Source organism: Oncorhynchus kisutch, linkage group LG14, assembly GCF_002021735.2.
Source record: "Oncorhynchus kisutch isolate 150728-3 linkage group LG14, Okis_V2, whole genome shotgun sequence".
Taxonomy (NCBI): Eukaryota; Metazoa; Chordata; class Actinopteri; order Salmoniformes; family Salmonidae; genus Oncorhynchus; species Oncorhynchus kisutch.
In genome coordinates this window covers 71,130,586-71,157,441 of record NC_034187.2, presented here as the reverse complement: position 1 = coordinate 71,157,441, position 26,856 = coordinate 71,130,586, and the positions used below count along the sequence as shown (strand labels likewise).

The following is a 26,856-nucleotide window of genomic DNA, read 5'->3' as shown; positions in this document are numbered from 1 at the left end:
CTTTCTCTCTCTGACTTGCTCTTTCTCTCTCTGACTTGCTCTTTCTCTCTTTGACTTGCTCTTTCTCTCTCTGACTTGCTCTTTCTCTCTCTGACTTGCTCTTTCTCTCTCTGACTTGCTCTTTCTCTCTTTGACTTGCTCTTTCTCTCTCTGACTTGCTCTTTCTCTCTCTGACTTGCTCTTTCTCTCTTGACTTGCTCTTTCTCTCTCTGACTTGCTCTTTCTCTCTCTCTCTTTCTGACTTCTCTCTCTCTCTCTCTGACTTGCTCTTCTCTCTCTGACTTGCTCTTTCTCTCTCTGACTTGCTCTTTCTCTCTTTGACTTGCTCTTTCTCTCTCTGACTTGCTCTTCTCTCTGACTTGCTCTCTCTCTCTGACTTGCTCTTTCTCTCTTGACTTGCTTTCTCTCTTTGACTTGCTCTTTCTCTCTTGACTTGCTCTTCTCTCTCTCTTGCTCTTTCTCTCTCTGACTTGCTCTTTCTCTCTCTGACTTGCTCTTTCTCTCTTTGACTTGCTCTTTCTCTCTCTGACTTGCTCTTTCTCTCTCTCTCTCTCTGACTTGCTCTTTCTCTCTCTCTTCTCTTGACTTTTCTTTCTCTCTCTGACTTGCTCTTTCTATCTCTCTTCTCTCTGACTTGCTCTTTCTCTCTCTGACTTGCTCTTTCTCTCTCTGACTTGCTCTTCTCTCTCTGACTTGCTCTTTCTCTCTCTGACTTGCTCTTTCTCTCTCTGACTTGCTCTTTCTCTCTTTGACTTGCTCTTTCTCTCTCTGACTTGCTCTTTCTCTCTCTGACTTGCTCTTTCTCTCTCTGACTTGCTCTTTCTCTCTCTGACTTGCTCTTCTCTCTTTGATGCTCTTTCTCTCTCTGACTTGCTCTTTCTCTCTCTGACTTGCTCTTCTCTCTCTGACTTGCTTTTCTCTTTGACTTGCTCTTTCTCTCTCTGACTGCTCTTTCTCTCTCTGACTTGCTCTTCTCTCTCTGACTTGCTCTTTCTCTCTCTGACTTGCTCTTTCTCTCTCTGACTTGCTCTTCTCTCTCTGCCTTGCTCTTTCTCTCTCTGACTTGCTCTTTCTCTCTTTGACTTGCTCTTTCTCTCTGCCTTGCTCTTTCTCTCTCTGACTTGCTCTTTCTCTCTCTGACTTGCTCTTTCTCTCTCTGACTTGCTCTTTCTCTCTCTCTCTTTCTGACTTTCTCTCTCTCTCTCTGACTTGCTCTTTCTCTCTCTGACTTGCTCTTTCTCTCTCTGACTTGCTCTTCTCTCTTGACTTGCTCTTCTCTCTTTGACTTGCTCTTTCTCTCTCTGACTTGCTCTCTCTCTCTGACTTGCTCTTTCTCTCTCTCTCTCTGACTTGCTCTTTCTCTCTCTCTATCTCTTCTGACTTGCTCTTTCTCTCTCTCTCTCTCTGACTTGCTCTTTCTCTCTCTCTCTGATCTTGCTCTTTCTCTCTCTCTCTCTCTGACTTGCTCTTTCTCTCTCTCTCTCTCTGACTTGCTCTTTCTCTCTCTCTCTCTGACTGCTCTTTCTCTCTCTCTCTGACTTGCTTTTCTCTCTCTCTCTCTGACTTGCTCTTCTCTCTCTGACTTGCTCTTTCTCTCTTCTCTTTCTGACTTTCTCTCTTCTCTGACTTGCTTTCTCTCTCTGACTTGCTCTTTCTCTCTCTGACTTGCTCTTCTCTCTCTGACTTGCTCTTTCTCTCTCTGACTGTGCTCTTTCTCTCTCTGACTTGCTCTTTCTCTCTCTGACTGCTCTTTCTCTCTCTGACTTGCTCTTTCTCTCTCTGACTTGCTCTTTCTCTCTTGACTTGCTCTTTCTCTCTCTGACTTTCTCTTCTCTCTCTGACTTGCTCTTTCTCTCTCTGACTTGCTCTTTCTCTCTGACTTGCTCTTTCTCTTCTGACTTGCTCTTTCTCTCTCTGACTTGCTCTTTCTCTCTCTGACTTGCTCTTTCTCTTCTGACTTGCTCTTTCTCTCTCGACTTGCTCTTTCTCTCTTGACTTGCTCTTTCTCTCTCTGCTTGCTCTTTCTCTCTCTGACTTGCTCGCTCTCTCTCGATTGCTCTTTCTCTCTCCCTCTCTGCTTGCTCTCTCTCTCTGCCTTGCTCTTTCTCTGCTTGACTTTCTCTCTCTCTCTCTGACTTGCTCTTTCTCTCTGACTTGCTCTTTCTCTCTCTGCCTTGCTCTTTCTCTCTCTGCCTTGCTCTTTCTCTCTCTGCCTTGCTCTCTCTCTCTGCCTTGCTCTTTCTCTCTTCTCTCTCTGCCTTTGCTTGTCTCTTCTCTCTCTGCCTTGCTCTTTCTCTCTGCCTTGCTCTTTTCTCGACTTGCTCTCTCTCTCTCTGCTTGCTCTTCTCTGACTTGCTCTTCTCTCTCTGCTTTGCTCTTTCTCTCTCTCTCTCGCCTGCTCTTTCTCTCTCTGTCTTGCTCTTTCTCTCTCTGACTTGCTCTTTCTCTCTCTGCCTTGCTCTCTCTCTCTCTGCCTTGCTCTTTCTCTCTCTGCCTTGCTCTCTCTCTCTCTGACTTGCTCTTTCTCTCTCTCTGCCTTGCTCTTTTCTCTCTGCCTTGCTCTCTCTCTCTGCTTGCTCTTTCTCTCTCTGTCTTGCTCTTTCTCTCTCTGACTTGCTCTTTCTCTGACTTGCTCTTTCTCTCTCTCTCTTTCTGACTTTCTCTCTCTCTCTCTCTGACTTGCTTTCTCTCTCTGACTTGCTCTTTCTCTCTCTGACTTGCTCTTTCTCTCTCTGACTTGCTCTTTCTCTCTCTGACTTGCTCTTTCTCTCCTCTGACTTGCTCTTTTCTCTCTCTGACTTGCTCTTTCTTCTTTGACTTGCTCTTTCTCTCTCTGACTTGCTCTCTCTCTCTCTGACTTGCTCTTTCTCTCTCTGACTTGCTCTTTCTCTCTCTGACTTGCTCTTTCTCTCTCTTCTTTTGACTTTCTCTCTCTCTCTCTCTGACTTGCTCTCTCTCTCTCTGACTTGCTCTTTCTCTCTCTGACTTGCTCTTTCTCTCTTTGACTTGCTCTTTCTCTCTCTGACTTGCTCTTTCTCTCTCTGACTTGCTCTTTCTCTCTCTGACTTGCTCTTTCTCTCTCTGACTTGCTCTTCTCTCTTTGACTTGCTATTTCTCTCTTTGACTTGCTCTTTCTCTCCTGCCTTGCTCTTTCTCTCTCTGACTTGCTCTTTCTCTCTCTGACTTGCTCTTTTCTCTCCTGACTTGCTCTTTCTCTCTCTCTCTTTCTGACTACTTTCCTCTCTTTCTCTCTGACTGCTTTCTCTCTCTCTCTCTGACTTGCTCTTTCTCTCTCTCTCTCTCTGACTGCTTCTTTCTCTCTCTCTCTCTGACTTGCTCTTTCTCTTCTCTCTCTCTCTTGACTTGCTCTTTCTCTCTCTCTCTCTTGACTTGCTCTTCTTTCTCTCTCTCTCTGACTTGCTCTTTCTCTCTCTCTCTCTCTGACTTGCTCTTTCTCTCTCTCTCTCTGCTTGATTCTTCTCTGCTGCACTTCTCTCTCTGACTTGCTCTTTCTCTCTCTGACTTGCTCTTTCTCTCTCTGACTTGCTCTTTCTCTCTTTGACTTGCTCTTTCTCTCTCTGACTTGCTCTTTCTCTCTCTGACTTGCTCTTTCTCTCTCTGACTTGCTCTTTCTCTCTCTGACTTGCTCTTTCTCTCTCTCTCTTTCTGACTTTCTCTCTCTCTCTCTTGACTTGCTCTTTCTCTCTCTGACTTGCTCTTTCTCTCTTGACTTGCTCTTTCTCTCTCTCTTGATTGCTCTTTCTCTCTCTGACTTGCTCTTTCTCTCTCTGACTTGCTCTTTCTCTCTCTGACTTGCTCTTTCTCTCTCTGACTTGCTCTTTCTCTCTTTGACTTGCTATTTCTCTCTTTGACTTGCTCTTTCTCTCTCTGCCTTGCTCTTTCTCTCTCTGACTTGCTCTTTCTCTCTCTGACTTGCTCTTTCTCTCTCTGACTTGCTCTTCTCCTCTTCTTTCTGACTTTCTCTTATTTCTCTCTGACTTGCTCTTTCTCTCTCTTCTCTCTGACTTGCTCTTTCTCTCTCTCTCTCTCTGACTTGCTCTTTCTCTCTCTCTCTCTCTGACTTGCTCTTCTCTCTCTCTCTCTGACTTGCTCTTTCTCTCTCTCGCTCTCTCTCTGACTTGCTCTTTCTCTCTCTCTCTCTGAATGCTATTCTTTCTATCTCTCTCTCTCTGACTTGCTCTCTCTCTCTCTCTCTGCCTTGATCTTTCTCTCTGACTTGCTCTTTCTCTCTGACTTGCTCTTTCTCTCTCTGACTTGCTTCTCTCTCTCTGACTTGCTCTTTCTCTCTCTGCCTTGCTCTTCTCTCTCTGACTTGCTCTTTCTCTCTCTGCCTTGCTCTTTCTCTCTCTGACTTGCTCTTTCTCTCTCTGCTTGCTCTTTCTCTCTCTGCTTGCTCTTTCTCTCTCTGACTGCTCTTTCTCTCTTTGACTTGCTCTTTCTCTCTTTGACTTGCTCTTTTCTCTCTCTCTCTGACTTGCTCTTTCTCTCTCTCTCTCTGCCTTGCTCTTTCTCTGCCTTGCTCTTTCTCTCTCTGACTTGCTCTTTCTCTCTCTGACTTGCTCTTTCTCTCTCTGACTTGCTCTTTCTCTCTCTGCCTTGCTCTTCCTCTCTCTGCCTTGCTCTTTCTCTCTCTGCCTTGCTCTTTCTCTCTCTGACTTGCTCTTTCTCTCTTTGACTTGCTCTTTCTCTCTTTGACTTGCTCTTTCTCTCTTTGACTTGCTCTTTCTCTCTTTGACTTGCTCTTTCTCTCTTTGACTTGCTCTTTCTCTCTTTGACTTGCTCTTTCTCTCTCTGCCTTGCTCTTTCTCTCTCTCTCTGCCTTGCTCTTTCTCTCTCTGCCGTGCTCTTTCTCTCTCTGACTTGCTCTTTCTCTCTGCCTTGCTCTTCTCTCTCTCTGCTTGCTCTTTCTCCTCTCTGCCCTTGCTCTTTCTCTCTCTGCCTTGCTCTTCTCTCTCTGCCTTGCTCTTTCTCTCTCTGCCTTGCTCTTTCTCTCTCTCTCTCTCTGACTTGCTCTTTCTCTCTCTCTCTCTCTGACTTGCTCTTCTCTTCTCTCTCTCTCTCTCTCTGACTTGCTCTTTCTCTCTCTCTCTCTGACTTGCTCTTTCTCTCTCTCTCTCTGACTTGCTCTGTCTCTCTCTCTCTCTGACTTGCTCTTTCTCTCTCTCCTCTCTGACTTGCTCTTTCTCTCTCTCTCTCTGACTTGCTCTTTCTCTCTCTGACTTGCTCTTTCTCTCTCTGACTTGCTCGTTCTCTCTCTGACTTGCTCTTCTCTCTCTGACTTGCTCTTCTCTCTCTCTCTCTGACTTGCTCTTTCTCTCTCTGCCTTGCTCTTTCTCTCTCTGCCTTGCTCTTTCTCTCTCTGCCTTGCTCTTTCTCTCTCTGCCTTGCTCTTTCTCTCTCTGCCTTGCTCTTTCTCTCTCTCCCTTGCTCTTTCTCTCTCTGACTTGCTCTTTCTCTCTCTGACTTGCTCTTTCTCCTCTCGCTTGCTCTTTCTCTCTCTGACTTGCTCTTTCTCTCTGACTTCTCATCTCTGACTTGCTCTTTCTCTTTCTCTCTCTCTGACTTGCTCTTTCTCTCTCTCTCTCTGACTTGCTCTTTCTCTCTCTGCCTTGCTCTCTCTCTCTCTGACTTGCTCTTTCTCTCTCTGACTTGCTCTTTCTCTCTCTGCCGTGTTCTCCTTCTGGCTTACTCTTGTTTTCTCTTTCTGCTACCATTGTGCAGCCAGGCATAGAAAAGATACAAAACATACACATATTCACCCCCTCTCTTTCCTTCTCCCTTCCGTCCAGCTTCATAAGGTGGCGGTGGGGCGGGCGGCGGACCTGCTGAAGCTGCACGCGGAACACCTGCCTCTGCGGGCCCTGAAGGCCTCGGGGGGCGAGGGCAACCTGGAGGCTGTGGCAGAGTACGCCCGGACGCTCGGCGAGCAGAAAGAACAGCTGGTGGAGGTGAGAGAAGCTCACTGGGCTGGGGAGATTGACTTAAGTCTGTTGAGTCTCCTTGATCAAGTCACCATTGAAACCCAAATATAGTATTCAATTCAATCCACAGCAATCCAACCTCATATCCATCTCTATATCTGAGGTATATGGACATGTGTGATGTGGGATACTGGCTTTGGAAGCCTGTATGTATTTTTTCAATTGAAACATTTGGATAAGTATCTTGATCTGTTGTTGGCATCAACATGTAACACACACACACTGCTCATATCCAGTCATATTGATGTTAGACGTCGATGTTCTTTGTCCTGTTCCAGACTTGTCGTCTGCTGTGTCACGTCTCGGGGACAGAGCCTCTGGAGATCACCTGTATACACGCTGAGGAGACCTTCCACGTCATCGGCCCGCAGGTAACACACACTGACAGGTAACACACACACTGACAGGTAACACACACACTGACAGGTAACACACACACTGACAGATAAAACACACACTGACAGGTAAAACACACACACACTGACAGGTAACACACACACTGACATGTAACACACACACACACACACACACACACACATACACACTGACAGGTAAAACACGCACACTGAAAGGTAAAACACACACACACTGACAGGTAAAACACACACACTGACAGGTAAAACACACACACTGACAAGGAAAAAACACACACACTGACAGGTAAATCACACACATTGGCAGGTAAAACACACACATTGGCAGGTAAAACACACACATTGGCAGGTAAAACACACACTTACAGGTAACACACACGCTGACAGGTAAAACACACCCCCACTGACAGGTAAATCACACACATTGGCAGGTAAAACACACACATTGGCAGGTAAAACACACACTTACAGGTAACACACACGCTGACAGGTAAAACACACCCACACTGACAGGTAAATCACACACATTGGCAGGTAAAACACACACATTGGCAGGTAAAACACACACTTACAGGTAACACACACGCTGACAGGTAAAACACACACACACTGACAGGTAACACACACACTGACAGGTAAAACACACACACTGACAGGTAAAACACACACACACTGACAGGTAACACACACACTGACAGGTAACACACACCCATACGGACAGGTAAAACACACACACTGACAGGTAAAAACACCCACACTGACAGGTAAAACACACACTGACAGGTAATGCACACACTGACAGGTAACGCACACACTGACAGGTAAGATACACACACTGACAGGTAATACACACACTGACAGGTAATGCACACACTGACAGGTAACGCACACACTGACAGGTAAGACACACACACTGACAGGTAACACACACACACTGACAGGTAACACACACACACTGACAGTTAACACACACACACTGACAGGTAACACACACACTGACAGGTAACACACACACACTGACAGGTAACACACACACTGACAGGTAAAACACACACTGACAGGTAAAACACACACTTACAGGTAACACACACGCTGACAGGTAAAACACACACACACTGACAGGTAACACACACACTGACAGGTAAAACATACACACATTGACAGGTAAAACACACACACTGACAGGTAACACACACACTGACAGGTAACACACACACACTGACAGGTAACACACACACACTGACAGGTAACACACACACACTGACAGGTAACACACACACTGACAGGTAAAACACACACTGACAGGTAACACACACACTGACAGGTAACACACACCCATACTGACAGGTAAAACACACACACTGACAGGTAAAACACACACACTGACAGGTAAAACACACACACCACACACACTGACAGGTAAAACACACACACACACTGACAGGTAAAACACACCCACTGACAGGTAAAACACACCCACACTGACAGGTCAAACACACACTGACAGGTAATGCACACACTGAGAGGTAATGCACACACTGACAGGTAATGCACACACTGACAGGTAACACACACACACTGACAGGTAACACACACACACACTGACAGGTAACACACACACACTGACAGGTAACACACACACACTGACAGGTAACACACACACTGACAGGTAACACACACACACTAACAGTTAACACACACACACACTGACAGGTAAAACACACACACTGACAGGTAAAACACACACACTGACAGGTAAAACACACACACACTGACAGGTAACACACACCCATACTGACAGGTAACACACACCCATACTGACAGGTAAAACACACACACTGACAGGTAAAACACACACACACTGACAGGTAAAACACACACACACACTGACAGGTAAAACACAATCACTGACAGGTAAAACACACACACGGACAGGTAAAACACACACACTGACAGGTAAAACACACACACTGACAGGTAAAACACACACACTGACAGGTAAAACACACACACTGACAGGTAAAACACACACACTGACAGGTAACACACACACTGACAGGTAACACACACACTGATAGGTAAAACACACACACTAACAGGTAACACACACACCCCTTGACAGGTAACCCACACACACTGACAGGTAACACACACACCCCTTGACAGGTAACACACACACACTGACCGGTAACACACACACCCCTTGACAGGTAACACACACACACTGACAGGTAACACACACACACTGACAGGTAACACACACACACTGACAGGTAGCACACACACACTGACAGGTAAGACACACACTGACAGGTAACACACACACTGACAGGTAACACACACCCATACTGACAGGTAAAACACACACACTGACAGGTAAAACACACACACTGACAGGTAAAACACACACACACACACTGACAGGTAAAACACACACACACACTGACAGGTAAACACACCCACTGACAGGTAAAACACACCCACACTGACAGGTCAAACACACACTGACAGGTAATGCACACACTGACAGGTAATGCACACACTGAGAGGTAACACACACACACTGACAGGTAACACACACACACACTGACAGGTAACACACACACACTGACAGGTAACACACACACACTGACAGGTAACACACACACACTGACAGGTAACACACACACACTAACAGTTAACACACACACACACTGACAGGTAAAACACACACACTGACAGGTAAAACACACACACTGACAGGTAACACACACCCATACTGACAGGTAAAACACACACACTGACAGGTAAAACACACACACACTGACAGGTAAAACACACACACACTGACAGGTAAAACACAATCACTGACAGGTAAAACACACACACTGACAGGTAAAACACACACACTGACAGGTAAAACACACACACTGACAGGTAAAACACACACACTGACAGGTAAAACACACACACTGACAGGTAAAACACACACACTGACAGGTAACACACACACTGACAGGTAACACACACACTGATAGGTAAAACACACACACTAACAGGTAACACACACACCCCCTTGACAGGTAACCCACACACACTGACAGGTAACACACACACCCCTTGACAGGTAACACACACACACTGACCGGTAACACACACACCCCTTGACAGGTAACACACACACACTGACAGGTAACACACACACACTGACAGGTAGCACACACACACTGACAGGTAAGACACACACTGACAGGTAACGCACACACACTGACAGGTAACACACACACTGACAGGTAACACACACACACTGACAGGTAACACACACACACTAACAGTTAACACACACACACACTGACAGGTAAAACACACACACTGACAGGTAGCACACACACACTGACAGGTAAGACACACACTGACAGGTAATGCACACTCACACATACGCATCACACTCACACTGGGAATGGGCCCCTGAAGGGCCAAAACAAGACACATGAGATGGCATAGTCCTGATCATGTCTGATGCAGTCCATGTTGCGACAGAAACTTGATAATCTGTATAACCTCTCCATTATCAAGGTTCAGTTTTTCAGCACATCCCCTGTCATCTAGATCCCTTATAGCTTCAACACCATACATTAAACACAGCCAACCATTGCAGAAAAAGACATTAAGAAGACGTCATCTGATACATGGGGAAATAACTCAGACAACCACATGCACACAAGTCAGAGTGCATCACCCCCAGTGTGCTGCATTTAATTGGCAATTACCCGCAGGAGTCCCTTTATTATCATTGAAAGACACGCACAGACACATACACACACACACACACACACACACACACACCAGTATCATCCCTCCCTGCTGGGCAGTGGCTCCCTCTCTGTGACCTTATTGATTGGTTGACCTTTGAGCTTATGAGCTCAGTCATTACTGCGGGGTCATGCAGCGTCTGACGTTACTGTGGGAGGATCATCACATTTCACACTATACCCCCAGCAGCAGATAAAGACCTTCCCGATGGCCTGGAAGACCAAACATAATTAGAAAAGTGGGGAACAAAACTGATGCCCTGCCCACTGAAGATTGTGTGAAATGGAACAAATCCACCCCCACACTGAAAGGTAATGATCCGGTGTAACTCCGGTGTCTCTGCTGTCTCATAGTAGTTCAACATTGTACGAGACTGAGGCCTGTTTCCATTCAAATCACCCTCTCCTTTTCTTGGGCCCCTTGTTGGTCTTGCCTCAAAGAGTCAACTGGTCTGGATAGGTACTGCTGTGAGTAACATAGTAATAGCTCCACTTAAGGTAACGTTCCCCCCTTCCTCTCTCCTGTCAGATCATCTCTGCAGCCCAGACGCTGGCCCTGCACCCATCCAGTAAGATTGCCAAGGAGAACCTGGATGTGTTCTGTGAGGCCTGGGAGTCCCAGCTCTGTGACATGGCAGTGCTGCTAAGGGAGATCAACGACGTGTTCGAGGGCCGCCGAGGTGGGGCTGCCAGTGGTAGGAGAGGGGGAGAGGAATGGGTGTGTGTTCGAGGGCCGCCGAGGTGGGGCTGCCAGTGGTAGGAGAGGGGGAGAGGGATGGGTGTGTGTTCGAGGGCCGCCGAGGTGGGGCTGCCAGTGGTAGGAGAGGGGGAGAGGGATGGGTGTGTGTTATGGGCAGTCGCAGGAGAGGGTTGTCGTAGGCCAGCTCACCACAAGCCATGGTTGTTTTTACTCTCTGTCTCTCGCTGAGCTTTGGTAGTCGAAAATGTATTGATCCTATTCATAGACAGTTAAATCTCTATAACCGTAGTTGTTTGTATTATCTGACACAAGCTCTATCAGGGAGGGGATGTCAGATTAAAGCACCATCAGCAGGATACCTCTCATTGAGTTGGAGATGCAAACCGTTCTGTTACAGGCCTGATAGCCAGTGTGTGTCCCAGCGTGGTGATGCCAGACGTTTCTCAGAGCTCTCTCCCAGCATGCAGCGTGAGTCCTGTCATCCGTAACCTCTGGCGTGTCACGGTGCCAGTATTTATGGGCTACGATCCCAATGACAAGCAGCGAGAGACGACGTCCCCCTACTAAACCAATTGAATAGAGGAGGAATAGGGATAAATCTCCCTCCCTGGTGGAAGTTTAACGATGAAGTTCACACTGTGCCCTCGAGTCGTGGCTCTCACATAGTAAAAGTGTTCTTTTTCCTCTGGTAAAGCTGGTATGGGTGTGTGTTTACCTGTGTATGTGTGTCTGTCTACCTTTCTGTTTGTGTGTGTGCTCCCGCTTGTGGAGGGGGTGTGTTACTCAAGCGACACAGACAGGCCCTCCAAAAAGCTACCTGTACTTTTATGTGAAGTAATGCTCCTTAAACATGTTAGTGATGTTTATCACACCCTCACCAGCACTGGAAATTCTACTGAAATGTCCCTTTATTCCAAACTTGATTGGTGAGTTAATTGGTTGCACTCCATTTGAAGTCTGATAGAGGATGTGTTAGGGATAATCAACTGTAGTATAATAGAGGGTGTGTTAGGGATAATCAACTGTAGTATAATAGAGGATGTGTTAGGGATAATCAACTGTAGTATGATAGAGGATGTGTTAGGGATAATCAACTGTAGTATAATAGAGGGTGTGTTAGGGATAATCAACTGTAGTATGATAGAGGATGTGTTAGGGATAATCAACTGTAGTATGATAGAGGATGTGTTAGGGATAATCAGCTGTAGTATAATAGAGGATGTGTTAGAGATAATCAACTGTAGTATGATAGAGGATGTGTTAGGGATAATCAGCTGTAGTATAATAGGATGTGTTAGGGATAATCAACTGTAGTATGATAGAGGGTGTGTTAGGGATAATCAACTGTAGTATGATAGAGGATGTGTTAGGGATAATCAACTGTAGTATAATAGAGGATGTGTTAGAGATAATCAACTGTAGTATGATAGAGGGTGTGTTAGGGATAATCAGCTGTAGTATGATAGAGGGTGTGTTAGGGATAATCAGCTGTAGTATGATAGAGGGTGTGTTAGGGATAATCAACTGTAGTATGATAGAGGATGTGTTAGGGATAATCAACTGAATCCCTCCCTTTTAGTATAATTTCATGGGTTGACGTGGGTCATTTCAAAAGGTACACAATACTTCCACTGGAAAATGATTCTTACCAAACTTACCTTGTGACCAATGCCCAAAATATGACTTAAAAAAAAATATTTCCTCAAAATACTTTCTTTCTTTCTTTCTGATTAATTACAGGTGATAAGAGAGCCTACGTGTCGCTTCCCAGACCAGGGGTGAGTATCAGAATATACAATGTTATGACTGGTGGATATTTCTTATTTCATTTTATTCAAATGACTTTCCATCATTTCCTCCTTTAATATCACTCATCCTGTCAAAACGTTTCTCCCACCAGAAACATTCAGCCAACCTGAAGACGGTGAAGGCAGTCAAGCTAGATGCAGAGGTATAACTTGATCATCAATTACACAATACACCTCACATAGGCTGTGTCCCAATACACCTCATATAGGCTGTGTCCCAATACACCTCATATAGGTTGTGTCCCAATACACCTCACATAGCCTGTGTCCCAATACACCTCACATAGCCTGTGTCCCAATACACCTCACATAGCCTGTGTCCCAATACACCTCATATAGGCTGTGTCCCAATACACCTCACATAGGTTGTGTCCCAATACACCTCACATAGGTTGTGTCCTAATACACCTCACATAGGTTGTGTCCTAATACATCTCACATAGGCTGTGTCCTAATACACCTCACATAGGTTGTCCCAATACACCTCATATAGGTTGTGTCCCAATACACCTCACATAGGGTGTGTCCCAATACACCTCACATAGGTTGTGTCCTAATACATCTCACATAGGCTGTGTCCTAATACACCTCACATAGGTTGTCCCAATACACCTCATATAGGTTGTGTCCCAATACACCTCACATAGGTTGTGTCCCAATACACCTCACATAGGCTGTGTCCCAATACACCTCACATAGGCCTGTGTCCCAATACACCTCACATAGGTTGTCCCAATACACCTCACATAGGCTGTGTCCTAATACACCTCACATAGGTTGTCCCAATACACCTCATATAGGATGTGTCCCAATACACCTCATATAGTCTGTGTCCCAATACACCTCACATAGGGTGTGTCCCAATACACCTCACATAGGCCTGTGTCCCAATACACCTCACATAGGTTGTCCCAATACACCTCACATAGTATGTGTCCTAATACACCTCACATAGGTTGTCCCAATACACCTCATATAGGATGTGTCCCAATACACCTCATATAGTCTGTGCCCCAATACACCTCACATAGGTTGTGTCCTAATACACCTCACATAGTCTGTGTCCCAATACACCTCACATAGGCTGTGTCCCAATACACCTCACATAGGCTGTGTCCCAATACACCTCACATAGGCTGTGTCCCAATACACCTCACATAGGCTGTGTCCCAATACACCTCACATAGGCTTTTTCCCAATACACCTCACATAGGTTGTGTCCCAATACGCCTCACATAGATTGTGTCCTAATACCCCTCACATAGGTTGTGTCCTAATTCACCTCACATAGGTTGTGTCCTAATACACCTCACATAGGTTGTGTCCTAATACACCTCACATAGGTTGTCCCAATACACCTCATATAGGATGTGTCCCAATACACCTCATATAGGCTGTGTCCCAATACACCTCACATAGGTTGTCCCAATACACCTCACATAGTATGTGTCCTAATACACCTCACATAGGTTGTCCCAATACACCTCATATAGGATGTGTCCCAATACACCTCATATAGTCTGTGCCCCAATACACCTCACATAGGTTGTGTCCTAATACACCTCACATAGTCTGTGTCCCAATACACCTCACATAGGCTGTGTCCCAATACACCTCACATAGGCTGTGTCCCAATACACCTCACATAGGCTTTTTCCCAATACACCTCACATAGGTTGTGTCCCAATACGCCTCACATAGATTGTGTCCTAATACCCCTCACATAGGTTGTGTCCTAATTCACCTCACATAGGTTGTGTCCTAATTCACCTCACATAGGTTGTGTCCTAATACACCTCACATAGGTTGTCCCAATACACCTCATATAGGATGTGTCCCAATACACCTCATATAGGCTGTGTCCCAATACACCTCACATAGGCTGTGTCCCAATACACCTCACATAGGCTGTGTCCCAATACACCTCACATAGGGTGTGTCCCAATACACCTCACATAGGTTGTGTCCCAATACACCTCACATAGGCCTTGTGTCCCAATACACCTCACATAGGCTGTGTCCTAATACACCTCATATAGTCTGTGTCCCAATACACCTCACATAGGGTGTGTCCCAATACACCTCACATAGGCCTGTGTCCCAATACACCTCACATAGGTTGTCCCAATACACCTCACATAGGCTGTGTCCTAATACACCTCACATAGGTTGTCCCAATACACCTCATATAGTCTGTGTCCCAATACACCTCATATAGTCTGTGTCCCAATACACCTCACATAGTGTGTGTCCCAATACACCTCACATAGGCCTGTGTCCCAATACACCTCACATAGGTTGTCCCAATACACCTCACATAGGCCTGTGTCCCAATACACCTCACATAGGCTGTGTCCTAATACACCTCACATAGGTTGTCCCAATACACCTCATATAGGATGTGTCCCAATACACCTCATATAGTCTGTGTCCCAATACACCTCACATAGGTTGTGTCCTAATACACCTCATATAGTCTGTGTCCCAATACACCTCACATAGGCTGTGTCCCAATACACCTCACATAGGCTGTGTCCCAATACACCTCACATAGGCTTTTTCCCAATACACCTCACATAGGTTGTGTCCCAATACACCTCACATAGATTGTGTCCTAATACCCCTCACATAGGTTGTGTCCTAATTCACCTCATATAGGCTGTGTCCCAATACACCTCACATAGGCTGTGTCCCAATACACCTCACATAGGCTGTGCCCCAATACACCTCACATAGGTTGTGTCCTAATACACCTCATATAGTCTGTGTCCCAATACACCTCACATAGGCTTTGTCCCAATACACCTCACATAGGTTGTGTCCCAATACACCTCACATAGATTGTGTCCTAATACACCTCACATAGGTTGTGTCCTAATACACCTCACATAGGTTGTGTCCTAATACACCTCACATAGGTTGTGTCCTAATACACCTCATATAGTCTGTGTCCCAATACACCTCACATAGGCTGTGTCCCAATACACCTCACATAGGCTGTGTCCCAATACACCTCACATATATTGTGTCCTAATACACCTCAAATAGGTTGTGTCCTAATACACCTCACATAGCCTATATGAGGTGTATTGGGACACAGACTATATGAGGTGTATTAGGACACAACCTATTTGAGGTGTATTGGGACATAGGCTATATGAGGTGTATTGGGACATAGCCTATATGAGGTGTATTGGGACATAGCCTATATGAGGTGTATTAGGACACAACCTATTTGAGGTGTATTGGGACATAGCCTATGTCCCAATACACCTCAAATAGGTTGTGTCCTAATACACCTCAAATAGGTTGTGTCCTAATACACCTCATATAGGCTATGTCCCAATACACCTCACATAGGTTGTGTCCCAATACACCTCACATAGGTTCTGTCCCAATACACCTCACATAGGTTGTGTTCCAATACACCTCACATAGGTTGTGTCCTAATACACCTCACATAGGTTCTGTCCCAATACACCTCACATAGGTTGTGTTCCAATACACCTCACATAGGTTGTGTCCTAATACACCTCACATAGGTTGTGTCCTAATACACCTCACATAGGTTGTGTCCCAATACACCTCACATAGGTTGTGTCCCAATACACCTCACATAGGTTGTGTCCTAATACATCTCACATAGGCTGTGTCCTAATACACCTCACATAGGTTGTCCCAATACACCTCATATAGGATATGTCCCAATACACCTCATATAGCCTGTGTCCCAAGACACCTCATATAGGCTGTGTCCCAATACACCTCACATAGGCTGTGTCCCAATACACCTCACATAGGCTGTGTCCCAATACACCTCACATAGGTTGTCCCAATACACCTCATATAGGATGTGTCCCAATACACCTCACATAGGCTGTATCCCAATACACCTCATATAGGCTCTGTCCCAATACACCTCATATAGGTTGTGTCCCAATACACCTCATATAGGTTGTGTCCTAATAAACCTCACATAGGCTGTGTCCCAATACACCTCACATAGCCTGTGTCCCAATACACCTCACATAGGTTGTGTCCTAATACACCTCACATAGGTTGTGTCCTAATACACCTCACATAGGTTGTGTCCCAATACACCTCACATAGGTTGTGTCCTAATACATCTCACATAGGCTGTGTCCTAATACTCCTCACATAGGTTGTCCCAATACACCTCATATAGTCTGTGTCCCAATACACCTCACATAGGCTGTGTCCCAATACACCTCACATAGGGTGTGTCCCAATACACCTCACATAGGTTGTGTCCCAATACACCTCACATAGGTTGTGTCCTAATACATCTCACATAGGCTGTGTCCTAATACACCTCACATAGGTTGTCCCAATACACCTCATATAGGATATGTCCCAATACACCTCATATAGCCTGTGTCCCAAGACACCTCATATAGGCTGTGTCCCAATACACCTCACATAGGCTGTGTCCCAATACACCTCACATAGTATGTGTCCCAATACACCTCACATAGTCTGTGTCCTAATACACCTCACATAGGTTCTGTCCCAATACACCTCACATAGGTTGTGTTCCAATACACCTCACATAGGTTGTGTCCTAATACACCTCACATAGGTTCTGTCCCAATACACCTCACATAGGTTGTGTTCCAATACACCTCACATAGGTTGTGTCCTAATACACCTCACATAGGTTGTGTCCTAATACACCTCACATAGGTTGTGTCCCAATACACCTCACATAGGTTGTGTCCCAATACACCTCACATAGGTTGTGTCCTAATACATCTCACATAGGCTGTGTCCTAATACACCTCACATAGGTTGTGTCCCAATACACCTCACATAGGTTGTGTCCCAATACACCTCACATAGGTTGTGTCCTAAAACATCTCACATAGGCTGTGTCCTAATACACCTCACATAGGTTGTCCCAATACACCTCATATAGGATATGTCCCAATACACCTCATATAGCCTGTGTCCCAAGACACCTCATATAGGCTGTGTCCCAATACACCTCACATAGGCTGTGTCCCAATACACCTCACATAGTATGTGTCCCAATACACCTCACATAGTCTGTGTCCTAATACACCTCACATAGGTTGTGTCCTAATACACCTCACATAGGTTGTGTCCCAATACACCTCACATAGGTTGTGTCCTAATACATCTCACATAGGCTGTGTCCTAATACTCCTCACATAGGTTGTCCCAATACACCTCATATAGTCTGTGTCCCAATACACCTCACATAGGGTGTGTCCCAATACACCTCACATAGGCCTGTGTCCCAATACACCTCACATAGGTTGTCCCAATACACCTCACATAGGCTGTGTCCTAATACACCTCACATAGGTTGTCCCAATACACCTCATATAGGATGTGTCCCAATACACCTCATATAGGATGTGTCCCAATACACCTCACATAAGATGTGTCCAAATACACCTCACATAAGATGTGTCCCAATACACCTCACATAGGATGTGTCCTAATACACCTCACATAGGATGTGTCCTAATACACCTCACATAGGTTGTGTCCCAATACACCTCACATAGGCTGTGTCCCAATACACCTCACATAGGCTGTGTCCCAATACACCTCACATAGGCTGTGTCCCAATACACCTCACATAGGTTCTGTCCCAATACACCTCACATAGGTTGTGTTCCAATACACCTCACATAGGTTGTGTCCTAATACACCTCACATAGGTTCTGTCCCAATACACCTCACATAGGTTGTGTTCCAATACACCTCACATAGGTTGTGTCCCAATACACCTCACATAGGTTGTGTCCTAATACATCTCACATAGGCTGTGTCCTAATACACCTCACATAGGTTGTCCCAATACACCTCATATAGGATATGTCCCAATACACCTCATATAGCCTGTGTCCCAAGACACCTCATATAGGCTGTGTCCCAATACACCTCACATAGGCTGTGTCCCAATACACCTCACATAGTATGTGTCCCAATACACCTCACATAGTCTGTGTCCTAATACACCTCACATAGGTTGTCCCAATACACCTCATATAGGATGTGTCCCAATACACCTCACATAGGCTGTATCCCAATACACCTCATATAGGCTCTGTCCCAATACACCTCATATAGGTTGTGTCCCAATACACCTCATATAGGTTGTGTCCTAATAAACCTCACATAGGCTGTGTCCCAATACACCTCACATAGCCTGTGTCCCAATACACCTCACATAGGTTGTGTCCTAATACACCTCACATAGGTTGTGTCCTAATACACCTCACATAGGTTGTGTCCCAATACACCTCACATAGGTTGTGTCCTAATACATCTCACATAGGCTGTGTCCTAATACTCCTCACATAGGTTGTCCCAATACACCTCATATAGTCTGTGTCCTAATACATCTCACGTAGGCTGTGTCCCAATACACCTCACATAAGATGTGTCCAAATACACCTCACATAAGATGTGTCCCAATACACCTCACATAGGATGTGTCCTAATACACCTCACATAGGATGTGTCCTAATACACCTCACATAGGTTGTGTCCCAATACACCTCACATAGGCTGTGTCCCAATACACCTCACATAGGCTGTGTCCCAATACACCTCACATAGGTTCTGTCCCAATACACCTCACATAGGTTGTGTTCCAATACACCTCACATAGGTTGTGTCCTAATACACCTCACATAGGTTCTGTCCCAATACACCTCACATAGGTTGTGTTCCAATACACCTCACATAGGTTGTGTCCCAATACACCTCACATAGGTTGTGTCCTAATACATCTCACATAGGCTGTGTCCTAATACACCTCACATAGGTTGTCCCAATACACCTCATATAGGATATGTCCCAATACACCTCATATAGCCTGTGTCCCAAGACACCTCATATAGGCTGTGTCCCAATACACCTCACATAGGCTGTGTCCCAATACACCTCACATAGTATGTGTCCCAATACACCTCACATAGTCTGTGTCCTAATACACCTCACATAGGTTGTCCCAATACACCTCATATAGGATGTGTCCCAATACACCTCACATAGGCTGTATCCCAATACACCTCATATAGGCTCTGTCCCAATACACCTCATATAGGTTGTGTCCCAATACACCTCATATAGGTTGTGTCCTAATAAACCTCACATAGGCTGTGTCCCAATACACCTCACATAGCCTGTGTCCCAATACACCTCACATAGGTTGTGTCCTAATACACCTCACATAGGTTGTGTCCTAATACACCTCACATAGGTTGTGTCCCAATACACCTCACATAGGTTGTGTCCTAATACATCTCACATAGGCTGTGTCCTAATACTCCTCACATAGGTTGTCCCAATACACCTCATATAGTCTGTGTCCCAATACACCTCACATAGGGTGTGTCCCAATACGCCTCACATAGATTGTGTCCTAATACCCCTCACATAGGTTGTGTCCTAATTCACCTCACATAGGTTGTGTCCTAATACACCTCACATAGGTTGTGTCCTAATACACCTCACATAGGATGTGTCCCAATACACCTCATATAGGATGTGTCCCAATACACCTCATATAGGCTGTGTCCCAATACACCTCACATAGGTTGTCCCAATACACCTCACATAGTATGTGTCCTAATACACCTCACATAGGTTGTCCCAATACACCTCATATAGGATGTGTCCCAATACACCTCATATAGTCTGTGCCCCAATACACCTCACATAGGTTGTGTCCTAATACACCTCACATAGTCTGTGTCCCAATACACCTCACATAGGCTGTGTCCCAATACACCTCACATAGGCTGTGTCCCAATACACCTCACATAGGCTTTTTCCCAATACACCTCACATAGGTTGTGTCCCAATATGCCTCACATAGATTGTGTCCTAATACCCCTCACATAGGTTGTGTCCTAATTCACCTCACATAGGTTGTGTCCTAATTCACCTCACATAGGTTGTGTCCTAATACACCTCACATAGGTTGTCCCAATACACCTCATATAGGATGTGTCCCAATACACCTCATATAGGCTGTGTCCCAATACACCTCACATAGGCTGTGTCCCAATACACCTCACATAGGCTGTGTCCCAATACACCTCACATAGGGTGTGTCCCAATACACCTCACATAGGTTGTGTCCCAATACACCTCACATAGGCCTTGTGTCCCAATACACCTCACATAGGCTGTGTCCTAATACACCTCATATAGTCTGTGTCCCAATACACCTCACATAGGGTGTGTCCCAATACACCTCACATAGGCCTGTGTCCCAATACACCTCACATAGGTTGTCCCAATACACCTCACATAGGCTGTGTCCTAATACACCTCACATAGGTTGTCCCAATACACCTCATATAGTCTGTGTCCCAATACACCTCATATAGTCTGTGTCCCAATACACCTCACATAGTGTGTGTCCCAATACACCTCACATAGGCCTGTGTCCCAATACACCTCACATAGGTTGTCCCAATACACCTCACATAGGCCTGTGTCCCAATACACCTCACATAGGCTGTGTCCTAATACACCTCACATAGGTTGTCCCAATACACCTCATATAGGATGTGTCCCAATACACCTCATATAGTCTGTGTCCCAATACACCTCACATAGGTTGTGTCCTAATACACCTCATATAGTCTGTGTCCCAATACACCTCACATAGTCTGTGTCCCAATACACCTCACATAGGCTGTGTCCCAATACACCTCACATAGGCTTTTTCCCAATACACCTCACATAGGTTGTGTCCCAATACACCTCACATAGATTGTGTCCTAATACCCCTCACATAGGTTGTGTCCTAATTCACCTCATATAGGCTGTGTCCCAATACACCTCACATAGGCTGTGTCCCAATACACCTCACATAGGCTGTGCCCCAATACACCTCACATAGGTTGTGTCCTAATACACCTCATATAGTCTGTGTCCCAATACACCTCACATAGGCTTTGTCCCAATACACCTCACATAGGTTGTGTCCCAATACACCTCACATAGATTGTGTCCTAATACACCTCACATAGGTTGTGTCCTAATACACCTCACATAGGTTGTGTCCTAATACACCTCACATAGGTTGTGTCCTAATACACCTCATATAGTCTGTGTCCCAATACACCTCACATAGGCTGTGTCCCAATACACCTCACATAGGCTGTGTCCCAATACACCTCACATATATTGTGTCCTAATACACCTCAAATAGGTTGTGTCCTAATACACCTCACATAGCCTATATGAGGTGTATTGGGACACAGACTATATGAGGTGTATTAGGACACAACCTATTTGAGGTGTATTGGGACATAGGCTATATGAGGTGTATTGGGACATAGCCTATATGAGGTGTATTGGGACATAGCCTATATGAGGTGTATTAGGACACAACCTATTTGAGGTGTATTGGGACATAGCCTATGTCCCAATACACCTCAAATAGGTTGTGTCCTAATACACCTCAAATAGGTTGTGTCCTAATACACCTCATATAGGCTATGTCCCAATACACCTCACATAGGTTGTGTCCCAATACACCTCACATAGGTTCTGTCCCAATACACCTCACATAGGTTGTGTTCCAATACACCTCACATAGGTTGTGTCCTAATACACCTCACATAGGTTCTGTCCCAATACACCTCACATAGGTTGTGTTCCAATACACCTCACATAGGTTGTGTCCTAATACACCTCACATAGGTTGTGTCCTAATACACCTCACATAGGTTGTGTCCCAATACACCTCACATAGGTTGTGTCCCAATACACCTCACATAGGTTGTGTCCTAATACATCTCACATAGGCTGTGTCCTAATACACCTCACATAGGTTGTCCCAATACACCTCATATAGGATATGTCCCAATACACCTCATATAGCCTGTGTCCCAAGACACCTCATATAGGCTGTGTCCCAATACACCTCACATAGGCTGTGTCCCAATACACCTCACATAGGCTGTGTCCCAATACACCTCACATAGTCTGTGTCCTAATACACCTCACATAGGTTGTCCCAATACACCTCATATAGGATGTGTCCCAATACACCTCACATAGGCTGTATCCCAATACACCTCATATAGGCTCTGTCCCAATACACCTCATATAGGTTGTGTCCCAATACACCTCATATAGGTTGTGTCCTAATAAACCTCACATAGGCTGTGTCCCAATACACCTCACATAGCCTGTGTCCCAATACACCTCACATAGGTTGTGTCCTAATACACCTCACATAGGTTGTGTCCTAATACACCTCACATAGGTTGTGTCCCAATACACCTCACATAGGTTGTGTCCTAATACATCTCACATAGGCTGTGTCCTAATACTCCTCACATAGGTTGTCCCAATACACCTCATATAGTCTGTGTCCCAATACACCTCACATAGGCTGTGTCCCAATACACCTCACATAGGCTGTGTCCCAATACACCTCACATAGGTTGTGTCCCAATACACCTCACATAGGTTGTGTCCTAATACATCTCACATAGGCTGTGTCCTAATACACCTCACATAGGTTGTCCCAATACACCTCATATAGGATATGTCCCAATACACCTCATATAGCCTGTGTCCCAAGACACCTCATATAGGCTGTGTCCCAATACACCTCACATAGGCTGTGTCCCAATACACCTCACATAGTATGTGTCCCAATACACCTCACATAGTCTGTGTCCTAATACACCTCACATAGGTTCTGTCCCAATACACCTCACATAGGTTGTGTTCCAATACACCTCACATAGGTTGTGTCCTAATACACCTCACATAGGTTCTGTCCCAATACACCTCACATAGGTTGTGTTCCAATACACCTCACATAGGTTGTGTCCTAATACACCTCACATAGGTTGTGTCCTAATACACCTCACATAGGTTGTGTCCCAATACACCTCACATAGGTTGTGTCCCAATACACCTCACATAGGTTGTGTCCTAATACATCTCACATAGGCTGTGTCCTAATACACCTCACATAGGTTGTGTCCCAATACACCTCACATAGGTTGTGTCCCAATACACCTCACATAGGTTGTGTCCTAATACATCTCACATAGGCTGTGTCCTAATACACCTCACATAGGTTGTCCCAATACACCTCATATAGGATATGTCCCAATACACCTCATATAGCCTGTGTCCCAAGACACCTCATATAGGCTGTGTCCCAATACACCTCACATAGGCTGTGTCCCAATACACCTCACATAGTATGTGTCCCAATACACCTCACATAGTCTGTGTCCTAATACACCTCACATAGGTTGTCCCAATACACCTCATATAGTCTGTGTCCCAATACACCTCACATAGGGTGTGTCCCAATACACCTCACATAGGCCTGTGTCCCAATACACCTCACATAGGTTGTCCCAATACACCTCACATAGGCTGTGTCCTAATACACCTCACATAGGTTGTCCCAATACACCTCATATAGGATGTGTCCCAATACACCTCATATAGGATGTGTCCCAATACACCTCACATAAGATGTGTCCAAATACACCTCACATAAGATGTGTCCCAATACACCTCACATAGGATGTGTCCTAATACACCTCACATAGGATGTGTCCTAATACACCAAGTCTATGCTAGGTAAAGCTCCGCCTTATCTCAGCTCACTGGTCACGATGGCAACACCCATCCGTAGCACGCGCTCCAGCAGGTGTATCTCACTGATCATCCCTAAAGCCAACACCTCATTTGGCCGCCTTTCGTTCCAGTACTCTGCTGCCTGTGACTGGAACGAATTGCAAAAATCGCTGAAGTTGGAGACTTTTATCTCCCTCACCAACTTCAAACATCAGCTATCTGAGCAGCTAACCGATCGCTGCAGCTGTACATAGTCTATTGGTAAATAGCCCACCCTTTTCACCTACCTCATCCCCGTACTGTTTCTATTTATTTACTTTTCTGCTCTTCTGCACACCAATATCTCTACCTGTACATGACCATCTGATCTTTTATCACTCCAGTGTTAATCTGCAAAATTGTAATTATTTGCCTACCTCCTCATGCCTTTTGCACACATTGTATATAGACCCCCCCTTCGTTTTCTACTGTGTTATTGACTTGTTAATTGTTTACTCCATGTGTAACTCTTTGTTGTATGCTCACACTGCTATGCTTTATCTTGGCCAGGTCGCAGTTGCAAATGAGAACTTGTTCTCAACTAGCCTACCTGGTTAAATAAAGGTGAAATAAATAAATAAAAATAAAACATAGGTTGTGTCCCAATACACCTCACATAGGCTGTGTCCCAATACACCTCACATAGGCTGTGTCCCAATACACCTCACATAGGTTCTGTCCCAATACACCTCACATAGGTTGTGTTCCAATACACCTCACATAGGTTGTGTCCTAATACACCTCACATAGGTTCTGTCCCAATACACCTCACATAGGTTGTGTTCCAATACACCTCACATAGGTTGTGTCCCAATACACCTCACATAGGTTGTGTCCTAATACATCTCACATAGGCTGTGTCCTAATACACCTCACATAGGTTGTCCCAATACACCTCATATAGGATATGTCCCAATACACCTCATATAGCCTGTGTCCCAAGACACCTCATATAGGCTGTGCCCCAATACACCTCACATAGGCTGTGTCCCAATACACCTCACATAGTATGTGTCCCAATACACCTCACATAGTCTGTGTCCTAATACACCTCACATAGGTTGTCCCAATACACCTCATATAGGATGTGTCCCAATACACCTCACATAGGCTGTATCCCAATACACCTCATATAGGCTCTGTCCCAATACACCTCATATAGGTTGTGTCCCAATACACCTCATATAGGTTGTGTCCTAATAAACCTCACATAGGCTGTGTCCCAATACACCTCACATAGCCTGTGTCCCAATACACCTCACATAGGTTGTGTCCTAATACACCTCACATAGGTTGTGTCCTAATACACCTCACATAGGTTGTGTCCCAATACACCTCACATAGGTTGTGTCCTAATACATCTCACATAGGCTGTGTCCTAATACTCCTCACATAGGTTGTCCCAATACACCTCATATAGTCTGTGTCCTAATACATCTCACATAGGCTGTGTCCCAATACACCTCACATAAGATGTGTCCAAATACACCTCACATAAGATGTGTCCCAATACACCTCACATAGGATGTGTCCTAATACACCTCACATAGGATGTGTCCTAATACACCTCACATAGGTTGTGTCCCAATACACCTCACATAGGCTGTGTCCCAATACACCTCACATAGGCTGTGTCCCAATACACCTCACATAGGTTCTGTCCCAATACACCTCACATAGGTTGTGTTCCAATACACCTCACATAGGTTGTGTCCTAATACACCTCACATAGGTTCTGTCCCAATACACCTCACATAGGTTGTGTTCCAATACACCTCACATAGGTTGTGTCCCAATACACCTCACATAGGTTGTGTCCTAATACATCTCACATAGGCTGTGTCCTAATACACCTCACATAGGTTGTCCCAATACACCTCATATAGGATATGTCCCAATACACCTCATATAGCCTGTGTCCCAAGACACCTCATATAGGCTGTGTCCCAATACACCTCACATAGGCTGTGTCCCAATACACCTCACATAGTATGTGTCCCAATACACCTCACATAGTCTGTGTCCTAATACACCTCACATAGGTTGTCCCAATACACCTCATATAGGATGTGTCCCAATACACCTCACATAGGCTGTATCCCAATACACCTCATATAGGCTCTGTCCCAATACACCTCATATAGGTTGTGTCCCAATACACCTCATATAGGTTGTGTCCTAATAAACCTCACATAGGCTGTGTCCCAATACACCTCACATAGCCTGTGTCCCAATACACCTCACATAGGTTGTGTCCTAATACACCTCACATAGGTTGTGTCCTAATACACCTCACATAGGTTGTGTCCCAATACACCTCACATAGGTTGTGTCCTAATACATCTCACATAGGCTGTGTCCTAATACTCCTCACATAGGTTGTCCCAATACACCTCATATAGTCTGTGTCCCAATACACCTCACATAGGGTGTGTCCCAATACACCTCACATAGGCCTGTGTCCCAATACACCTCACATAGGTTGTCCCAATACACCTCACATAGGCTGTG

General features: G+C 45.2%; 1 protein-coding gene across 4 annotated transcripts in view; it reads left to right on the top strand.

Moving 5' to 3' along the window:
* The window catches only part of LOC109903401 (catenin (cadherin-associated protein), alpha-like 1), a 149,961-nt gene that overhangs the window by 101,482 nt on the left and 21,623 nt on the right, over positions 1–26,856 (top strand). For 2 of the 4 annotated variants that reach the window (XM_031788878.1, XM_031788879.1), the window contains exons 9-13: positions 5,811–5,969; positions 6,281–6,373; positions 10,697–10,862; positions 12,608–12,645; positions 12,768–12,818. In XM_031788878.1, the coding sequence (XP_031644738.1) occupies positions 5,811–5,969; positions 6,281–6,373; positions 10,697–10,862; positions 12,608–12,645; positions 12,768–12,818 (507 nt within the window). The remainder of the gene's footprint in view (positions 1–5,810; positions 5,970–6,280; positions 6,374–10,696; positions 10,863–12,607; positions 12,646–12,767; positions 12,819–26,856) is intronic. The other 2 variants (XM_031788881.1, XM_031788880.1) reach the window with 1 other exon arrangement.